Source organism: Sciurus vulgaris (genome assembly GCF_902686455.1).
Source record: "Sciurus vulgaris genome assembly, chromosome: 15".
Lineage (NCBI taxonomy): Eukaryota > Metazoa > Chordata > Mammalia > Rodentia > Sciuridae > Sciurus > Sciurus vulgaris.
In genome coordinates, this window is record NC_136476.1 from 79,155,023 (window position 1) to 79,173,232 (window position 18,210).

General features: G+C 36.5%; 1 protein-coding gene across 3 annotated transcripts in view; it reads right to left on the bottom strand.

Annotated features, from left to right (window-relative positions):
• RC3H2 (ring finger and CCCH-type domains 2) overlaps positions 1-18,210 on the bottom strand; it is a 97,819-nt gene that overhangs the window by 46,545 nt on the left and 33,064 nt on the right. For 2 of the 3 annotated variants that reach the window (XM_079113741.1, XM_079113740.1), the window contains exons 10-20: positions 15,736-16,044; positions 10,778-10,992; positions 5,322-5,755; positions 4,594-4,761; positions 2,283-2,429; positions 1,735-1,948; positions 1,405-1,489; positions 937-1,018; positions 704-838; positions 354-461; positions 131-260 (exon numbers count right to left, since the gene is read on the bottom strand). In XM_079113741.1, coding sequence (XP_078969867.1) covers positions 131-260; positions 354-461; positions 704-838; positions 937-1,018; positions 1,405-1,489; positions 1,735-1,948; positions 2,283-2,429; positions 4,594-4,761; positions 5,322-5,755; positions 10,778-10,992; positions 15,736-16,044 — 2,027 coding nt within the window. Of the gene's footprint in view, positions 1-111; positions 261-353; positions 462-703; positions 839-936; positions 1,019-1,404; positions 1,490-1,734; positions 1,949-2,282; positions 2,430-4,593; positions 4,762-5,321; positions 5,756-10,777; positions 10,993-15,735; positions 16,045-18,210 lie in introns of all 3 variants that reach the window. The other variant, XM_079113742.1, reaches the window with a different exon arrangement.

An 18,210-nucleotide genomic window follows, 5' to 3' on the forward strand; every position in this document is an offset into this window, starting at 1 on the left:
TTATATAAAGTTTTCCTCTCATAAAGCAAAAATGAAACTAATACAGTAGCTACTTCTCTTTATATTCATGCCCTGTGCCCACTGTTTATGAATTTTCTGTCTAACACTCACAGAATCACATGATCTTCACCTAAACTCTGTCTCTTCTGCTTAAGTGGCTCCTTCTGGTGCTGTTGGACTGGATGCCCATTTTCCACTGTAGTTCCATTCAGCAACTGATCATTTTGAGAACTGATACCAAGTTGCATGTCCAGGATTTCCTAGGAAAACAAAGTGTTAATCCTTTGGAATCAAAGTTTCTTAGGCTTTTCAATTTCCAATGGAACAAAGCCTTCTAAGTAACTGGCACTTACTTCAATTTGTTCACTTTGTCCATCAGGTTCATCAGTATCAAGTGCTGAAAGCTCTAACTCAATATCTCTATCAGGCTTAGTATCTGCTGCATCTTCAGTATAATCACTCTGTAACATAAGAAAAATACTAATTTTATAACTGCAGGGTCTCCCTTTAAATTAAATTAAAATAATTTAACTAAAGAATGAGTCAGGATATCTAGGACTAGAATCTCATTTTTACATAAGTTTTAAATGTAATCAATAGTCCACCAGAAAAAGGAACACTAAAATGCATTAAGTAATGGTATAAGCCAATGGGCAGCAGGAGAGAGCAAATAGCATGAAGCTAAGAGGTACAGTTTCTTTACCTCTCCATTTCTCAGTTCAATCTCCTTGCTTAGAAGATTTAAGGTAAGGTGACGGCCTTCATCCAGGGAATTCCATTTCTGTTGCATGGCTAGAGCATTAGCCTCCCTCTGAAGAAGTAATGAGTTACTCTTGGCCTACATGAGAAGAGAGGAATACAAACTTAGTTGCCAACCATAGCTTTCAATCATCATTCTATTTCTTAAAAATCAAAGCTGAGTTACACAGAGCCTACCTGCTGAAGTTCAATGCTCAAAAGGTCTCCAGTACTGGAATGCTTTCTATGACCAGATAAATCAGTAACAATGAATCTATCCCTTTAAAGAGAAATATGTTTATTGTAATAAAAGTGAAATAAATGAAGCAATCAAAGCAACAGTTACCACAATATGTCTTAATGTAACCGACCAACTCTCAAACTTTCAGTCAAAATTCCCAATGTAGGGGCTGGAGTTGTGGCTCAGTGGTAGAGCACTTGCTGAGTATGTGTGAGGCTCTAGGTTTGATCCTCAGTACCACATATAAATAAATGAATAAAATAAAAGGTCCATCAACCAAAAAAAAAAAAAAAAAATTCCCCATGTAAACTTTCTTTCAGACATTTGTTATATTATTTTATGAACAACTGGGGGTAGGTTTTATATTCTGAGGATGCACACAAGCCCGACAATAGAGAACCCTAAAGAATTAAGAGTAATGTTACCGTTCAATATAGTGTGCTGATGATGTGGCCTCATTGCCATATGAACTCCACCTTGAATCCACGGCATTGACATAAGGGACATAATCTATAGAAAGGAAGAAAGAAACAATGATTAGAAAAATGAAAAGTGCACAGATGTGAATTATACTTTTCAAAAATGATGTGTATTTTATCCTACTAGCCACAGGATCCTGGTTAAACCATTTAAATCTGAGGGTACTATGATTGTTAAATGGAGGAAACTAATACTATGGTATTAGTCTCATAGACCGGGGAATAAAAGCACAGAGATTAAACTATGTAAGGCTAACTATTAGTTAAATGAATTACCTGATACACTTATGGGCTTAGTTGCACTTCCTTGGGAAGCAGTAGCCTGGACAGGATCTGTAGTATGGTAACCTGTGCGGGAAGATCGGGAAATTGCACCCCATTTTGAGATAATAGGTCCATCACTAAAGGGAATTATTGGATCTTCTTCTTTTGTCCTTCTCTGAGTTTCAAATAAATGCACTCTTCTCTTAACATCTCCACTGTCCAGGTCCTGCATAAATCAAAGAATATCAATAAAGAACTGCTGGCAATTACTTGAATTAGTAGTACAAGTAGATATTATCAAAAGATCTGTAATCAGTTTTTTCTGGTGAATTTAACACTGGCTCTAGATCTCAATGATAATCCAACAACTATATCAAACCAGAGAACTATGTTCACATAATTTAAACATTAAATGCAATTTATTTCAGACTTACCTAAATATAACCCTGATGCTTATAGAACTATATAGCAACAGGAAGATGAAACCATTCATTCTAAAACTAGAGTCAACATGCTTTATCTTCCCCACCCCCAAATGCCCCACCTCAGCAAAATCATACCATTAACACAGCATTTGAATTAGCAATTACATCTTTCGGCTCTGAATCGATGGCATTTATACAGGAGCCTATGGTACCACAAGACCAGGGAGAATAATGGGAAAGATGATCTTCTTCAAATTTTGTACCACTCACAGGCTCAGGGAACTGATTGGGGAGGCGGGGTGAGAAAAAAGGAAGATAATTAGTATGAAACTTAAATTTACAAAGTTGTAACTAATATAAAATAACTATTAAATGAACAATTGTACTTTTCAATAACCAATATAAAAACCAGCTGTAAGCAACAAATAGTATTTATGCAACAAAAAACAGCAGTTTCTCTTTTTACTTTGTCTTTTAAGTGCCAAGAAGGAATTCCTGACTGATATTAAAAAAATGAATCAACAAACATTTATTTAAAAATATATATTTTTTGGACCTTTATTTATTTATATGAGGTGCTGAGAACTGAACCCAGTACCTTGCACATGCCAAGCAAGTGCTCTATTACTGAGTTATAACTGCAGCCCCCAAATATTTATTATATGTTGCTAACATGGTATAGGGTGTGCTAAAAAAATTTAAAAAGAAAAAGAAAACAAATAAATAGGCACAGAGATCACAGTCCATATCCTAAAGAGTTTATAATTTTCTTGAGAAAAAAAACAACATGTGTGAATAAGGGAACATAACTGATAAACCACACAGTACTAAATAAAGAACAGAAGGAATTCAAATGTGGCTCCAGACCTAGAAAAGTTAGAGAATAAATTTTAAAGGGACTGTAAGGAATATTAAGGGAGCCAGAATACTGAAGTTGTAAGAGTCATTAAAGTAACTTTTCCACATCATATTGCTAGCTGATAGCAGATCTGAATCTCAAAAAAAACCCTTATCTCCTAAATCAGTACATAAAAAATGAAAACATATTTTTCTTTTTTATTTTGGTACTGGGGATTAAACCCAGTTGCTCTTAACCACTGAGCCACATCCTCAGTCTCCCCACTCCTTTTTAAAAATTTTGAGACAGAGTCTAGCTAAGTTGCTTAGGGCCTTGCTAAATTGCTGAGGCTGACTTTGAACTTGTGATCCTCCTGCGTCAGCCTCCCAAACCACTGGGATTATAGGGATGTGCCACAGAGCCCAGCAAAAACATATTTTTGTATCAGACAAGGGGCAGCTCTCTTGCTCTGTTCCCAAGATGTTTTATCTGCTTTGAGGAAGTATAAATTTGGTGAGACAAATTTGAGTCTAGTTTAAAAGCTGCATGCTTTATTGAAATATTTATGGGTGAAAAAAATGTCTAGGATAACTTCAGAATAATCCAGCTGGAACAAGTGTGGCTAAGTTGACAGTTGTGGAAGTTGGATGATGGGTAGTGATGGGTACATGGAGTTCATTACACTATCTCTAAATTTGCATGTTTAAAATTTTTCATAATGAGAAGATTTTGAAAATAATTTTATATCAGAATCTCTGGGAGTAGGGAGTAAACTCTTGAAATGTTAAAAAAAAAAAAAAAAAAAAAAAGAATCTTTCTCTAAATATAACAGTACTAAAAACAGCAGTTTAAACTGAAGTCATCCTGGCACAAAAACTTGTTTTATATTGCCAAGAACAATAATTAACAATGATGTAAATGGCAGAAATAATAAGCAATTCTGGACTTCTTGTGAAGGAGAGAAAAATAATGCCTCAGATAAGACTAAGATTCAAATCCTAGCTACTTACAGGCTGAAAGATCATTCCCTGAGTAGGATTCCTATTTATAAAATAAGGATAATACCTGCCCCTTAAGTTTTTTTGTGAGAATTAAATAAAATAGCATTGTGATAATGCTTTTGTACAGTGCCTGGAACAAGTAGGTGTTCAATGAATGTCAGATACAAATCTTAATTTTGGGGGAGTACTGAGGTCAAAACCAGAGCCTTGAGCAAGCTAAGCAACCACCAACTGGGGGTTGGTGTACACCTCAGTGGTAAGGTGTATATAAGGCTTTGGGTTTGATTAACATCACCAAACAAACAAACAAACAAACAAAACCAAAAACCACAGCATAAAAATAAAAACTATACTGTTGAAAAGATCCTGAATTCTTGATAAAGAACTGTACCTCACTGATCTTCAGAATCTCACAACATTTAACTAACCATGGTACGTTAGTTATATGTTGATGCTAATTCTGTTCATATACTTAGTTTATTGAACTAAATTCAACTGCACACCAAACCATTGCAAGATATTCAAAATAGCAAGCCCTGATTTAAATAATTTGAAGTTAGCTACTTAACCTATCCCCATAAGAGCAAGTGATTAAAACCTTTCTTACATCGGTGCGGAAGTCTACACTGAATAGAGGAGAAGGTGGTGTTGGTGACTGTGTTGCCACAGGAAGAGTTGAAGACACAGGTGCTTTCTGAGTGTGGTACTGTGCCCACTGATCTGGTTTTCTTCGTATCTGCTCCTCGCAACTGGTCTTCAAATGACCACAAGGTTCCTAAGTGGGGGATAAAAGAAACAATCTTGGTCATCTAGGGAATAGTGAATAAATTTAACTATGCCTATGAAAATAACGTAAACAGTTTATATGATATTGTTGGGATAAGAGAAAAAAAAAAAAAAAAAACAGCAGTGAAGTCCCCTAGTCTATTCTCCACACTTAACAGAAAGTTTAATATTTATTCAACTGATATTAAGTAAAATCTGAACACTCAATTTTCTAGTATATAAGTCATTTGTATATGTATGAAGATACTGAAAAAAAGGCTCTGTATTTGTATTTTTGAGATTACTTTTTATCTCCCCATCAGTTTTCTATTGGAATATATTTATTGGGCCAGTTCCAAGAGTTTTTTCTAATTTAATTCTCACAATAGCCTTATGAGGTAGGTACTATTATTTTCATCAAACAGATTAAAAAATTGAGGCACAGGGAGGTTAAGTAACTTCTGTAAGTCAAGCAATTAGTAAGGAGAAGTGAGGCATCTGGGTGGTTTGACTCCATACACTGGGCTTTTACTACACTATAATAGCATTTCTATTTCCATCATTACTTACCCTTGGTAAAGGCACCGTTGTCCTTGGCTCACTTGGTGGCTGACAAGCCACTGAATAATATCCATCTAATGAGTTATATCTTTCCCGCAAAGATGTCTGATAGACAGATGAGTGCATCACATCCATTGGAGGTAAAGAATTGCTTCTAATAATGTCATCTCGTTGGTACATGGGTGGACGCCAGATGCGCCTGCTGTCGTACACAGGAGCATACATTCCAGAAGGTACTGGAGGAACTGGTCCATACTGCTGCGGAGGAGGAGGTTGGTAAGGAGAAGAATTCATTCGATCTCGAGGGGAAAATGTACTGTAATGATCGGCATATGGCATGGAAGCAGGTGGGAGGGAGGACTCTGGAACATTATTGGGTCTCACAAAGCGAGGAACACAGGGAGCCACACCAGCTGGTACCGTTGGAGGTGGTGGGTAGTATCCTTGAAAATTGGAAAGAGGAATATTTAATGTCATCTTAGTAAAATTCAACATTTTATAATGGTTTAAACTAAAGTAGCCTTTAATGAGAGGAAATAAAATAGTAAGCACTGATATATACCTGTAAAGAAGCTACTTTCAAGATACCATCATATGAAAATCATTAACAGTTAATACTTTGTTAAACTGCTCCTTAAAAACACTTGACAGATATTAACAGATGGTTGGTAAATTTTCTTTAGGGTAGCTACTGCTACAGATTTTCAATTGTTAAGTTATTGATTCTTATTAACCATTTTGGAAGCAGAGGTTAAAGACCTCTTTTAAAATCCATACGAGTTGTTCATGTTTTTTCCAAAAGTGTACATAAGCATATATAACCAATACATTTTGCATATCATTCCAGGGAATTCACGGAATGCCCTGAAAAGTTATTCACAGACTCTATTTGGTATCTTGGTATTCACAAGCAGAAGAATGAAACAGAACCCTATTGCTAACTAGTCTAAAAAATCAACTCAAAATGTACGAAAGACTTAAATATAAGATCCCAAACTATGAAAGTGTCAAAAGAAACAAAGGGAAAATGCTTTAGGACATTGGAAGGTATTTTTTTGGACAAGATTTTAGGGCACAGAAACAAAGACAAAAACAGACAACTAGAATTGTATCAATAAAGCTTTTCCTCATCAATGAAAACAATCATTAGAGTGCAGAGGTAACCTAAAGAATGAGAGAAAATATTTGTAAGATTTATATCTGAGAGGGAGTTAATATCCAGAATATAAAAGGTACTAAGAAGTTTTTATAATAAAACAAATTACCCTGAAAAATATAAGCAATAGATGGAAATAAACATTTCTCAGGAGACACACAAATGGACAACAGGTATATGCGGATTTATAAATGCTCAATGTCACTAAAAATCAGGAAAATACAAACTCACTGCAGTGAGAATAGCTCTGTGTGTGTGTGTGAAGTCACTCAGATTCCGAATTTTTATTTTCTCCTATGTAAAACGAAGATAAACACCTCATGTAGTAATCTTAAAGATTAAATGCAAAAGTAAAAGTAAAGTTTAGTTATACTGGGTCTTTCAATCCACTAAACTGAACCCCATGAAGGCAGAGCTCATGGCTCTCTTGTCCAGGATCAGGACATATGCTCGAGTTGACTATCACGCTTTGCCATACCTGAGATGAGAAAGTCTTTATTTGTTAGACATGATAATCACTTAGTGAATCCTTGTTGGGAGATGAAAAAGAGAATGGCTATTATCAAAAAGACTAACCATAAGCAAGCACTAGAGAGGATGTGGAGAACAGGAAACCCTTGTACACTGTTAGTGAGAAAGTAAATTAGTACAGTCATTATTGAAAACAGTGTAACAGTTCCTTAAATAATTAAAAATAGAAGTATTATATGATCCAGAATTCCCACTACTGGGTACATATTCAAGAAAAGAAATTAGCATGTGGAAAGGACATCTACACTCCCCTATTTATTGCAGCAATATATTCACAATAGTCAAGAAATGGAAATAACCTAAGTCACATAACCTAGGCACAGAAAATAAAGTATTGCAAGATCTCACTCACACATGGAATCTAAAAAGGTTGGTCTCATATATAGTGGCTACCATACTCTCCCCCAGAAGTGAGAGTAGGGGGAAGGGAGAGATGGGATTATAGTTAGTTAGGAGTACAAAGTTCTGGTGTGTTACTGCACAGTTGGGCAACTATAGATACCAATTATGTACTAGACATATTTCAAGAGCCAGAAGAAAGAATTTTAAGTGTTTTCACATCACAAAGAAATGATAAATATTTGAGGAGATGGGTATGTTTACCTGATTTAACCTTAATACAATGTAAACATGTCATCAATATATCACATGGTACTCCATTAATACATACAATTTTTATGTTTTTATATCACTTATTAAAAAGGAAGGAAATGAAAGTCATGAATAGACTAAAGGGTGGCAGAATATCAGAATGTATCACTTTTGCACAGGGATTACTTTGAGCTGAAGACAAATGAAAAGTAGCAAATCCAAGAAAAAAGGTCTCTGTTCACTTCCTATATGCCTAGATGCAGGATGTAACATTTGTAATTCTAATCACCAGAGACAATTTTAGACTCTTATTGGCCTGAAGGTAGTACCACAGGAACCACACAAACCTTACTGACTAGGCCTTATCTTCCAGTAGTTCCCCCATTTATCTAGAGACCCACAATTTGCCACACTAGAAATTCGAAGTCCTTTTCCTTTTTATTTTGGTGGTACTGGGGAGTGAAGCCAGAGACCCTCTACCACTGAGCCACTCCAGCAGCCTTTTTTATTTTGAGACAGTGTCTTGCTAAGTTGCTGAGGCTGGCCTGAGTTGCTGATTACAGGCATGCACCTGGCTACTGCGCTCCTTTTCTTCTTGTCACTTTTTCTACAGTTTTATTGTTCTTTTGTTAAGATGACATATAAGCTCATGTTTTAACTACTCCTTTGAGTTAGTTATGATTTGGATGTGAGGTATCCCCCAAAAGCTAACATGTAAGACAATGCAGGAAAGTTCAGAGCAGAAATGATTGGGTTTTAAGAGTTTTAACCCAATCAGTGAATTAATTCCTAATGAGATTAACTGAAGTGGTAGGGTGTGGCTGGAGATTAGAATTGAGGTGTAGCTTTGCGGCATATATTTTGTATCCGGAGAGTGTAGACTATCTGTTTCCTGATCACTATGATATAAGCTGCTTCCCTCTACTACCCTCTTCTGCCACGATGTTCAGTCTCGCCTTGAGCCCCAAGGAAATGGAGCCAGCCTTCTATGAACTAAGACCTCTGAAACCATAAACCCTCAAATAAACTTTTTCTCCTCTACAGTTGTGCTGGTCAGATCATTCAGTTACAGCAGTGAAAAAGCTAAAACAGAAACTGGTACCAGGAGTGGGATCGCTGCTGTGATTCACCTGACCATGTGTTTCAGAAGATTTTGGAGCTTTCTGGAATTGGTGGGAGGAATTTTGAGATGTATAGCAGTGCAATCTGGAAATGCCTTAGACTTTTATAAGCAGAGATTAATAGCCGATTCTGGTGGGAGCTCAGAAGATCAGAATGGTGATAGGACCACGATCAGTGAAGACCCGGCTCAAGAGGGTTCAGAAAAGGAGGACTCTATTGGAATTTGGAATAGAGACCATATGTGTTGTTCTGGCTAAGAAGTTGTCTGCATTTTGCCCATGTCCAGAGACCATCTATGAAGCTGATTTTAGAAGCAACGGCGTTCTTAATCTGGCGGAAGAAATGTCTAGGCAGCATAGCATTCGGGAAGTGGCATGAATATTGCTGGTGGCTTTTAGCCAAATTTATTGTGATAATCAGGAGCAGAGAGAAGAGCAAAAAGATTTTAAAGTGGTGGACTTGAAAGGCAGGAGTAAAACTAGGGCTAAGGATGTTGCAGCTGTTAAAGACATTACCACAGCTAAAGGAATACTCAAGATTATGCCTAGAGACAATGAGAAAGATGGCTAGAGGGCATCTCAGGAGCTGGTGAGACCACATCCATCTCAAGCTCAAGGGAGTAAAAGTGAAAATTCTCTTGAGAAGAAACCAGTGGGTCACCCCTTCTTCCACAAGGGGGCCTAGGAAGTTTTCAACATGCTCAGCCACCCAGATCCTCAGAGGCTGCTGCAGTAAGGGCCTCTGGAGATGGCAGCAGATTTTGGCATCAACCACGTGGTGCTGGTTCTGCAGGAATGCAGGATGCTAGAGTTAGGGGATCATGGAGGTTTCCACCAAGACTTCAAAGGAAGGCCTGGGAGGCCAGGCAAAGTGCAGCAGGGTTGGAGTCCCTGTGGGCACCCCCTAAGAAGTCAAAGTGTGGAGATGTGAGGAGGCTGAATAGATTAAGAAATGAAAGTAATGTGGGACATAGTCCTAGGAAAGCTGCAGGAAATGAGCAGAGACAAACCAACAGAAAGGCCACTTGAGCCACAATGAACAAGGCCACAGGGACGGAGCTATACATGCCATTTGGAGAGAATATCAAGATATTGTGTGCCCCAGGTGCTGGACATGCAGCTACAGGATTTGTTGCCCTGTTGGATTTTGGTCTTGCTTTGGTCCTATTCCTTCTTTCTATGCCCCTATTTTTATAAATCGAAATGTTTACTCAGTACCTTTATATGTTGGAAATTTGTAAATTGCTTTTAATTTTACAGGAGCTCACAATGCGAGATTGCCTGAGAGAAGACTGTGGACTTGAACTTTGAGCAATCTCAGAACTATTGAGACTATAGGGACTCTTGAAAATGGACTAAATATATTTTGCATTGTCATATGAGTGTGAGCTTTTGGGGGCAAGGGGCAGAATGTTACGTTTGGGTGTGAGGTGTCCCCCAAAAGCTAACATGTGAGACAATGCAGGAAGGTTCAGAGGATAAATGATTGGGTTGTAAGAGTCTTAACCCAATCAGAAAATTAATCCCTGATGGGATTAATTGAAGTGGTAGGGTACGGATGGAGGAAACTGGAATTGAGGTGTGGCTGTGGGGCATATATTTTGTATCTGAAGAGTGTAGACTCTCTCTCTTTCTCTCTGCTTTCTGATCACTGTAAGCTACTTCCCTCCACCACCCTCTTCCACCATGATGTTCAGCCTTACCCTCAACCCTGAGGAATGGAGCTGGCCTTCTATAAAGCAAGACCTCTGAAATTGTGAGCCCACAAATAAACCCTTCCTCCTCTACAATTGTGCTGGTCAGATCATTTAGTCAGCAGTGAAAAAGCTGACTAAAACAGTTACCTATCAGAGTCTCTTCCTGTGTATTCGCAATGCATATGTTGATGAAAAACTATATACTGGCATCTAGAATCACAGATTTTTACAGCAGGAAGAAAACTTATGAGTCCAAGGGATTAATTATTTAATGCAGACATTCTTGATAAACATAAATATTGACTCATTTATTTATAACAAACATTAGATGAGTTTCTTTTTTTCTTAGAATTACCTAAAATTACTTACCTGTTTGTGGGTACTGTGGGACTTCAAAGGGTATCTGAGTCCTTGGATCTTGAAAATACTGAATGTTTTCAGAATGCTGAGGGTATACTGGTACTCTAGTGAGAAATGGGCTGGATTTTGGAGGCACAGAATTCAGTTCTGCTCCAACATTAGAGGGCCCAGCTGAGGTAGCAGTTATGTTACTTACAGGAGTCTTGGGTGGAGAACCAATTTTACTGGAGAGAAAATATAACAAGGGCAGAGTATAAATCACTATTATGATTGTTGTCTTCCTCAGTAGAAATTTTTCATAAACAGTGAAGCTATTATCAGAAAACACTTCAGAAGGCTAGGGTTGTGGCTCAGTGGTAGAGCACTTGCCTAGCATGTATGAGGCACTGGGTTGGATCCTCAGCATAACACAAAAATAAATAAATAAAATAAAGGTATTGTGTCCATCTACAACTAAAAAATAAAATAAAATAAAAACACTTCAGATATTTTCAGTGACAAATAAGGCAAATATTTTCACTATTACCTTATACTGTTAATTCACAAGATTATAGTAACATCTCATATTCTGGTGGGGGAATAAAGAAATGAAAACAAATCCTAGGTAATATGGTGACTCATCAGTCCCTTTTATCCCTCTTGAAACAAAGATTTTTTTCCTACTGGAAAAAAAAATCCTGTTTAAAGGGTTCCCAAGTAAAACAAGAGTCCACCAGAATTCTTTGGGAAAAAAAAAAAAAAAAAAAAAAAACCAAAGTAAGAAAGAGTTGTTCTCTATTAAGGCTTAGATTTGATGAAATGTAATTTAAGATAATTTTTTGTCTGTTTTGTTAATCCTCATATCCCTAGCACCTAGAACAGTTCCTGAGACACATTAAACATTTGTTGGACAGATAAAATAATTCCTGACACACAGTAGGTACTCAGTAAGTGATCTGTTGAACGAATGAAATAACTCATTAAACCAATGCAAAATACTCAAGCCTTTGACCTTGTTTTATACAAAAAAGAATTTTCTGGGTTGAGTACCAAGTAACCAGCTCCAAACCATCTTATCATGACTTTTTTATCCCCCTTAAAGAAGACAAACTTTGATAAAGCTTTAATATGCGGTGACTCAAGAAAATGATCTTGTTATTATGGAGGAATTCAACATATTGCATCCCACCAGATTTAAGAGGATTTTTCCTTAAACTAGAAAAGTCCCTTTTAATGCTAGAATATAAGCAAAAAAGTATATAAACTGCCTTTAAGTCTAGCATGGTAGACTAGTCTAACAGATGTTTCCTTCTATGTATAATTATATATTAAAATTTAGAAAACAGGTCAGGAGTGGTGGCACACACCTGTAATCTCAGCAGCTGGGGAGGCCAAGACAGGATTGCGAATTCAAAGCCAGCCTCAGAAACTTAGGGAAGCCCTAAGCAACTCAGAAAGCCTGTGTCTCTAAATAAAATATAAAAAAGGGCTGGGGATATGGCTCAGTGGTTAAGTGCCCCGGGGGTTCAATACCAGGTACCAAACAAACAAACAAACAAAAAAATGGCAGAAAACAGGGCTGGGGTAAAAAGCACTTGACTAACATGCTCAAGGCCCTGGGTTCAGACCCCAGCACCACAAAAAAAAAAAAAAAAAAAAAAAAAAAAGTAGAAGATAAATAAGGAGATGTAGGTAATAAAGTAAATACAAATGTCTTGGTTGTGTTTATTCTTAAAGTTGAACACAGGTAATAGGAATATGATTAGAATTTCCTTTTAGTAATAACAACATTTATAGAGCAGTTACTGAATACATTTTAGGCACTACATTAAGTCCTCTAATCATCTGGTCCTTCTATGTCAAAATGTTATATACTATAAAATTTGGATTACTACTTTGAAATGGCAAGTAAGATTTATCAATAAAAATTCATGAAAAGGTAATTGTAACTTCAGAAAGCATGCAAGCTATCCCCAAAATTCAGACTTAAGGACAAAGCTAAATCTTCAGCTACATCCTAGTTAGGGAGCTAGATGACTACAGTTTTATCCTAGATCATTTCCAGGATTCTAGGTTCTTGTTCCAAGCAATTCCCCTTGTAACTCCATTTTTTGCTTGTGTTGCTTCCTCTATCCACAAAGATCTTCCTGCCTTGCTATGCATACTTTTAGAACTAGTTCAGGTGTCACCACTTCACCTCTAAGAAGACTTCCACAATATCTCCCTGTAGAATTAGTTATCCTTAGGTAGAGGGGAGTGAAGGGAGGGGAGGGGGTTATGGGGGTAGGAAAGATAGTAGATAGTACATCACTATCCTATGTACATATATATCTATATGACGAGTAGGATTCTACATCATATACAACCAGAAGAATGAGAAATTATACTCCATCTAGGTATGATGTATCAAAGTACATTCTACTGTCATGTATAACTAATTAGAATGAATAAAAAGAATTAGTTATCCTTTTTTCTGTGTTCCAATAACATCTGGAACACAAATTTCATCAGAACCTTTCAAAGTATATTATATGATATCTGTTTACATGTCTATCTCCCAACTACACCAGAAGACCTTTGGAGGCACAAGTATATCCACAGCTCATTTTCATTAGCTGTACCAGTTGGCCTGATGTTTGGCACTTACTAATAACTGAAGGAAAAACAGGGGATTTACTCACTTATATTTATTTATTATCAGCAGCCTTTTCACTAGCTTATATATATATGAATATATATATATATAATTTTTTTCTTTTTAAATTGAGATATAGGGGATATAGCTCAGTGGTAGAGTATGCACAAAGCTAGTGGTTTGACTTATCACAAAGAAATATAAACTCAAAATTAACCTACAATTCATCCTTCTAAGGCCTGCAATTCATTGGTTTTGGTATATTCACAAGATTTTCCAACTATCATTGCTACTTAATTCTGAAATATTTTCATCATTCTCTAGAGAAACTTGTACTCAATAGCATTCAATCCCCATTCACAGTCACCCTATGCCCAAGCCACCACTAATCTATTTTCTGTTTCTATGGATTTGCCTGTTTAGGACATTTCACAAAAATGAAATTATAAGTGGTGTTTTATATCTGACTTATTTCACTTAGCAAAATGTGGATTCACCTATATTGTAGCACACAATAGTAGTTTTTCTTCATTACTACTTAATGGCGGTATGATATTCCATTCTATGGATATAAAACATTTTACATTACCTTGCCAAAACTCCTTAAAAGTTCATTTCCTAAACATGTGTAACATAAGAGTCCCATAATTTGGTATCAATCTAGCTAACTCATCTTATTTTACACCAATCCCTAATATAAACTTTTATTTTTAAAAGTCTGGTCTCCTCAATATTCCATATAATTGCCAAGAAACTTAACCCATTTTATTGTTTCTTTGTCTGAAATCTGCTCCCACATTTTTCCCAGCAATATACAACTTCCCTATCCTTTAATCCCACTCCAGTGTGCTTCATTTATGTAAATGCTATCTCTACAACTACAGCATCATAAATCCCTGAAAGGCATAGATTATCTTATGTCTCATGAATTTCCAAATGTGCCAAAAACAGTGCATAGTAAGTACACAAATACTTACTAGACAATATTTTTGATACATATCTTTGTAAAATCTCTCTCAGTGAAGTTCAGAACGGTCCTTTAAACAATTTCCCTATCATATACAAAAGTACAGAATTATTACTGCTTACCTATTTATCCTTTGTTACATTAAGCGAGTAGCAGTCTACTGCATGCACAGCATAGTAGTCATGTAATAGATGCTACTAACAGACTTTATGGGCAAAAAAATCTGAACATGCTTCAGATTATAAACCTCAAAAGAATACCAAAGTATGAAATTTTAGAATTGGAAAGAACTTCAGATCATTTGAAGTTTTAAAACTTTTTTTCCCTTTGTCGTACTGGGGATTGAACCCAGAGTCTAGGCAAGTACTCTACCACTGAGCAACTTTATCCAGCCTTAAAATTTCTCTTTCTCTTTCTCTCTCTCATATGGGGGACTGAAACCAGGGGCTACATCTGCAATACTTTTTATTTTTACCTTGAGACAGAGTCTCATTAAATTGTTGAAAGTAGTTTGAACTTGTGATCCTCCCCAGTTGCTAGAATTACAGGGGTGCACCACTGTACCTGGCGACAAACATTTTTCTTAAAGCAACAAAATCTTTTGCCAATCAAATCTCACGCTGATACCTAACAACAATAATGCTAGTAAAAACAGTAATAATGAAGCAGATATTCACTGAGTGTTTACTAACTGGCAGGAATAGTTTAAAGTACACAATGTAGTAAACTCACCTAATTCTCATTACCACTATATGAAGTAGGTATTCTTTTATGTATGTGTGTGTGTGGAAAGCTGGGAATTGAGTTCAGGGCCTTGTAAATGCTGAGCACCTGCTCCACCCCAGTCCATCAAATAGGTATTCTAATTTTACAAATGGGTAAACTAAGGAAGACAAATTAACTGGCTTAACATCAAAGGCTGAGAAACAGTGAGCTATAATTTGAGCCCAAAGAGTTTGGCTCCAAAGATTCCCCTCTTTATTACTATGCATCATTGTAGAGTACAAAATAGAAGTGCTTTGATTTACATAGGGCTAGAGGCTGAGCCTCTTACCTGTTTAGGTTTCTACTTAGTTCCTTTCTGGCACCTCTATGGCATCATTCCCGAAGGTCAAGAAAACATGGTATGAAAAACCCAATTCTGGTCCAACCTCCTTTAGTGTACAGTTGAGAAAACAAAACTCAGAGTTGAAGTGACTTTCCAAGTTTACAGAGCTACTCAGTTGTACATCCAGAATTAAATGCTTTTAATGCTTTTTCTACTATATGAAATCATTCTATATAAAAATTCTAGTTAACTGTTGTTCTTCAGGATTAAAAAAAAGTACTCAGGCATTTCTACAAAAAATAAAGAACTCTTATTAAGCCTTTTTACCTAATACCTACTTTTCAGTTACAGACTCTGCAGAGGGCCCAGCAGCATTCTGACCATTAGTGCCAACCTTCCCCACTTTCTTCACAGACTCCAGAGCTCTTAAAGTACTGTCAGTACTACGTGGGATTAGCTGGGAAACACTGTTTTCTGCATTTGATATTCCATTTGTACTTGGAACAATTTTCCCGGTTGTTTCAGTACTTCCTATGACAGAAATGACATTTCCGGCTGTGGTTGTGACAGTGTTGTTTACACCAACTTTATTTAGAAGAGGAAACGTTCTTACAGTCGCATTGATCTTTTTGTTCCTTAATCGATACCTGTTTAAAAACAATCAACAGATTGGTGAATATTGTTCTAAGTCTTATTCTAAAGAAGAAAAGACAATGGGAAAATATTTTTAAAAAAGAAAACTGTTTTGAAAAGAGTTTCTGCAGCTAAATATTAAATACAGTCTATACCAAATTGTACTGTGACAAATGACACATGAAAATATATGCTATTCACATATGTATATAATGTACATGTATACAGACACATAATTAATATAGCAAGCAAAGTACACATGTATTCAAAGAGCAATTTTTATGGAGTGGGAAGAAAATGCTTGAAGATCTTACATAATTGGAATATAAAGTAAACTATGCAAAAACGACAAGAGCCAGCACCAAATTTAGTTGGGAAACACAGAATGAAGAGGAAAGGTATACAAAAGTTGAAAGCATCCTTCAGCTTCTTGGGAGGCTAAGTCAGGAGGATCCCAAGTTTGAGGCCAGCCTGAGCAACTTCGCCAGACCCTGTCTCAAAAAAAACAAAAACAACAACACTCTTTTTTTTTTTTTTTTTTGAGATAGGTTTCACTAAATTTGCACAGGCTTGCTCTGAACTTGCGATCCTCCTGCCTCAGACTCTCGAGTCACTGGGATTGCAGGTTTGTGACATTGCACTCAGCCCCAAAACTCATTTTTGGGGGGCAGGTACCAGGGATTAAACCCAGGGATGCTTAACAACAGAGCCACAACCCCAGCCCTTTTTGTATCTTATTTAGACACAGGGTCTCACTGAGTTGCTTAGGGCCTTGCTAAACTGCTGAGGCTGGCTTTGAACCTAAGACCCTCCTGCCTCAGTCTCCCACCAAGCCACTGGGATTACAGGCTTGTGGTACAGTTCCTAGCCCAAAACTCATTTTTTAAAAAAAAATATTTTTAGTTATAGATGGACATGATACCTTTATTTCATTTATCATTATTATTATTTTATTTTTAATTTTTTTGTGGTGCTGGGGATTGAACTCAGGGCTTTGTGCTTTGCAAGACAAGCAACTGAGCTATATCCCTGGCACTTTATTTATTATTTTTATGTGGTGTTGAGGATTGAACCCAGTACCTTACATGTGTGAGGCAAGTGCTCTACCAATGAACCACAACCCCAGTCCCCAAAACTCATTCTTAAACATAGAATTTTATATTATATTCTTCATATTAGTTTATTAGTTTTTTACCTAAAGTAAAAAATATTAGGATTAAATACTTTTCTGATACTAAATTTTGAGTTTTATTTATGATGACTGGACATGATACCGTAATACATAAAGTAATGTGACCTTGGATTCCATTTAAGAAAATGTCTAAATTTCATTATAATATAGTGCTAGTCCTATAATGTTCCCTCCAATATTTTTAACTGGTGAGAAATTAAGTTTTACATGACTGAAAAGAAGACTACATATACTTAGGGGTCATCATTATGTCTAAATGTGATATTAATGTTATGTATAAACAAATTTAATATAGTTTTAGTGATGAGCAATGCTTTCATAATAGTTTCCCTTTTAGTCCTTCAGTATCTATCAACAGCTTCATTATTCAATCCTTTCTCTTTCGATCTTACCACATACATATATTGATAGGGGAAAATGAAGCTTAATAAAAGACAAGGGCTCCCAGACCAGACTGGCTAAAGGTAGAATAATGAAACATGAAATTTATAACAAAAGAAAACAAAAAAGATGAAACACAACAAAAACAACTGGTGGCCAGGTACAGTGGTGCATGCCTGTAATCTCAGCAACTCAGGAGCAGAGGCAGGAAGATTGCAAGTTCAAAGTCAGTTTCAGTAATTTAGTGAGATCCTTAGCAACTTAGGGAGACCCTGTCCCCTACAAAAGGGGATGGGAGTCAGGTGGGGAGGTTTTAAAAAAAAAAAAAAAAAAAAAAAAAAAAAAAAACTGGTGATGTCCAATTTATATGTCATTAAGTATACATTGGGGAAACCCATGATTACTTCTTAGAGGAGGAGAAGCATGAGCAGACCTGTATTTCAGAATGGCAATTTGATGGCATTAAAGGCCAGAAACCCCTGTGTTTTCCAACATGCTTTTTGAAACATTCTCATTCTTCTCTTAAAAGTTCTTATAGAAAATGCCCAGTTGCTCCTTGCTTTCCATCCTCAAATGACAATTTCAGATATTCATAAGGTAGTCAAGC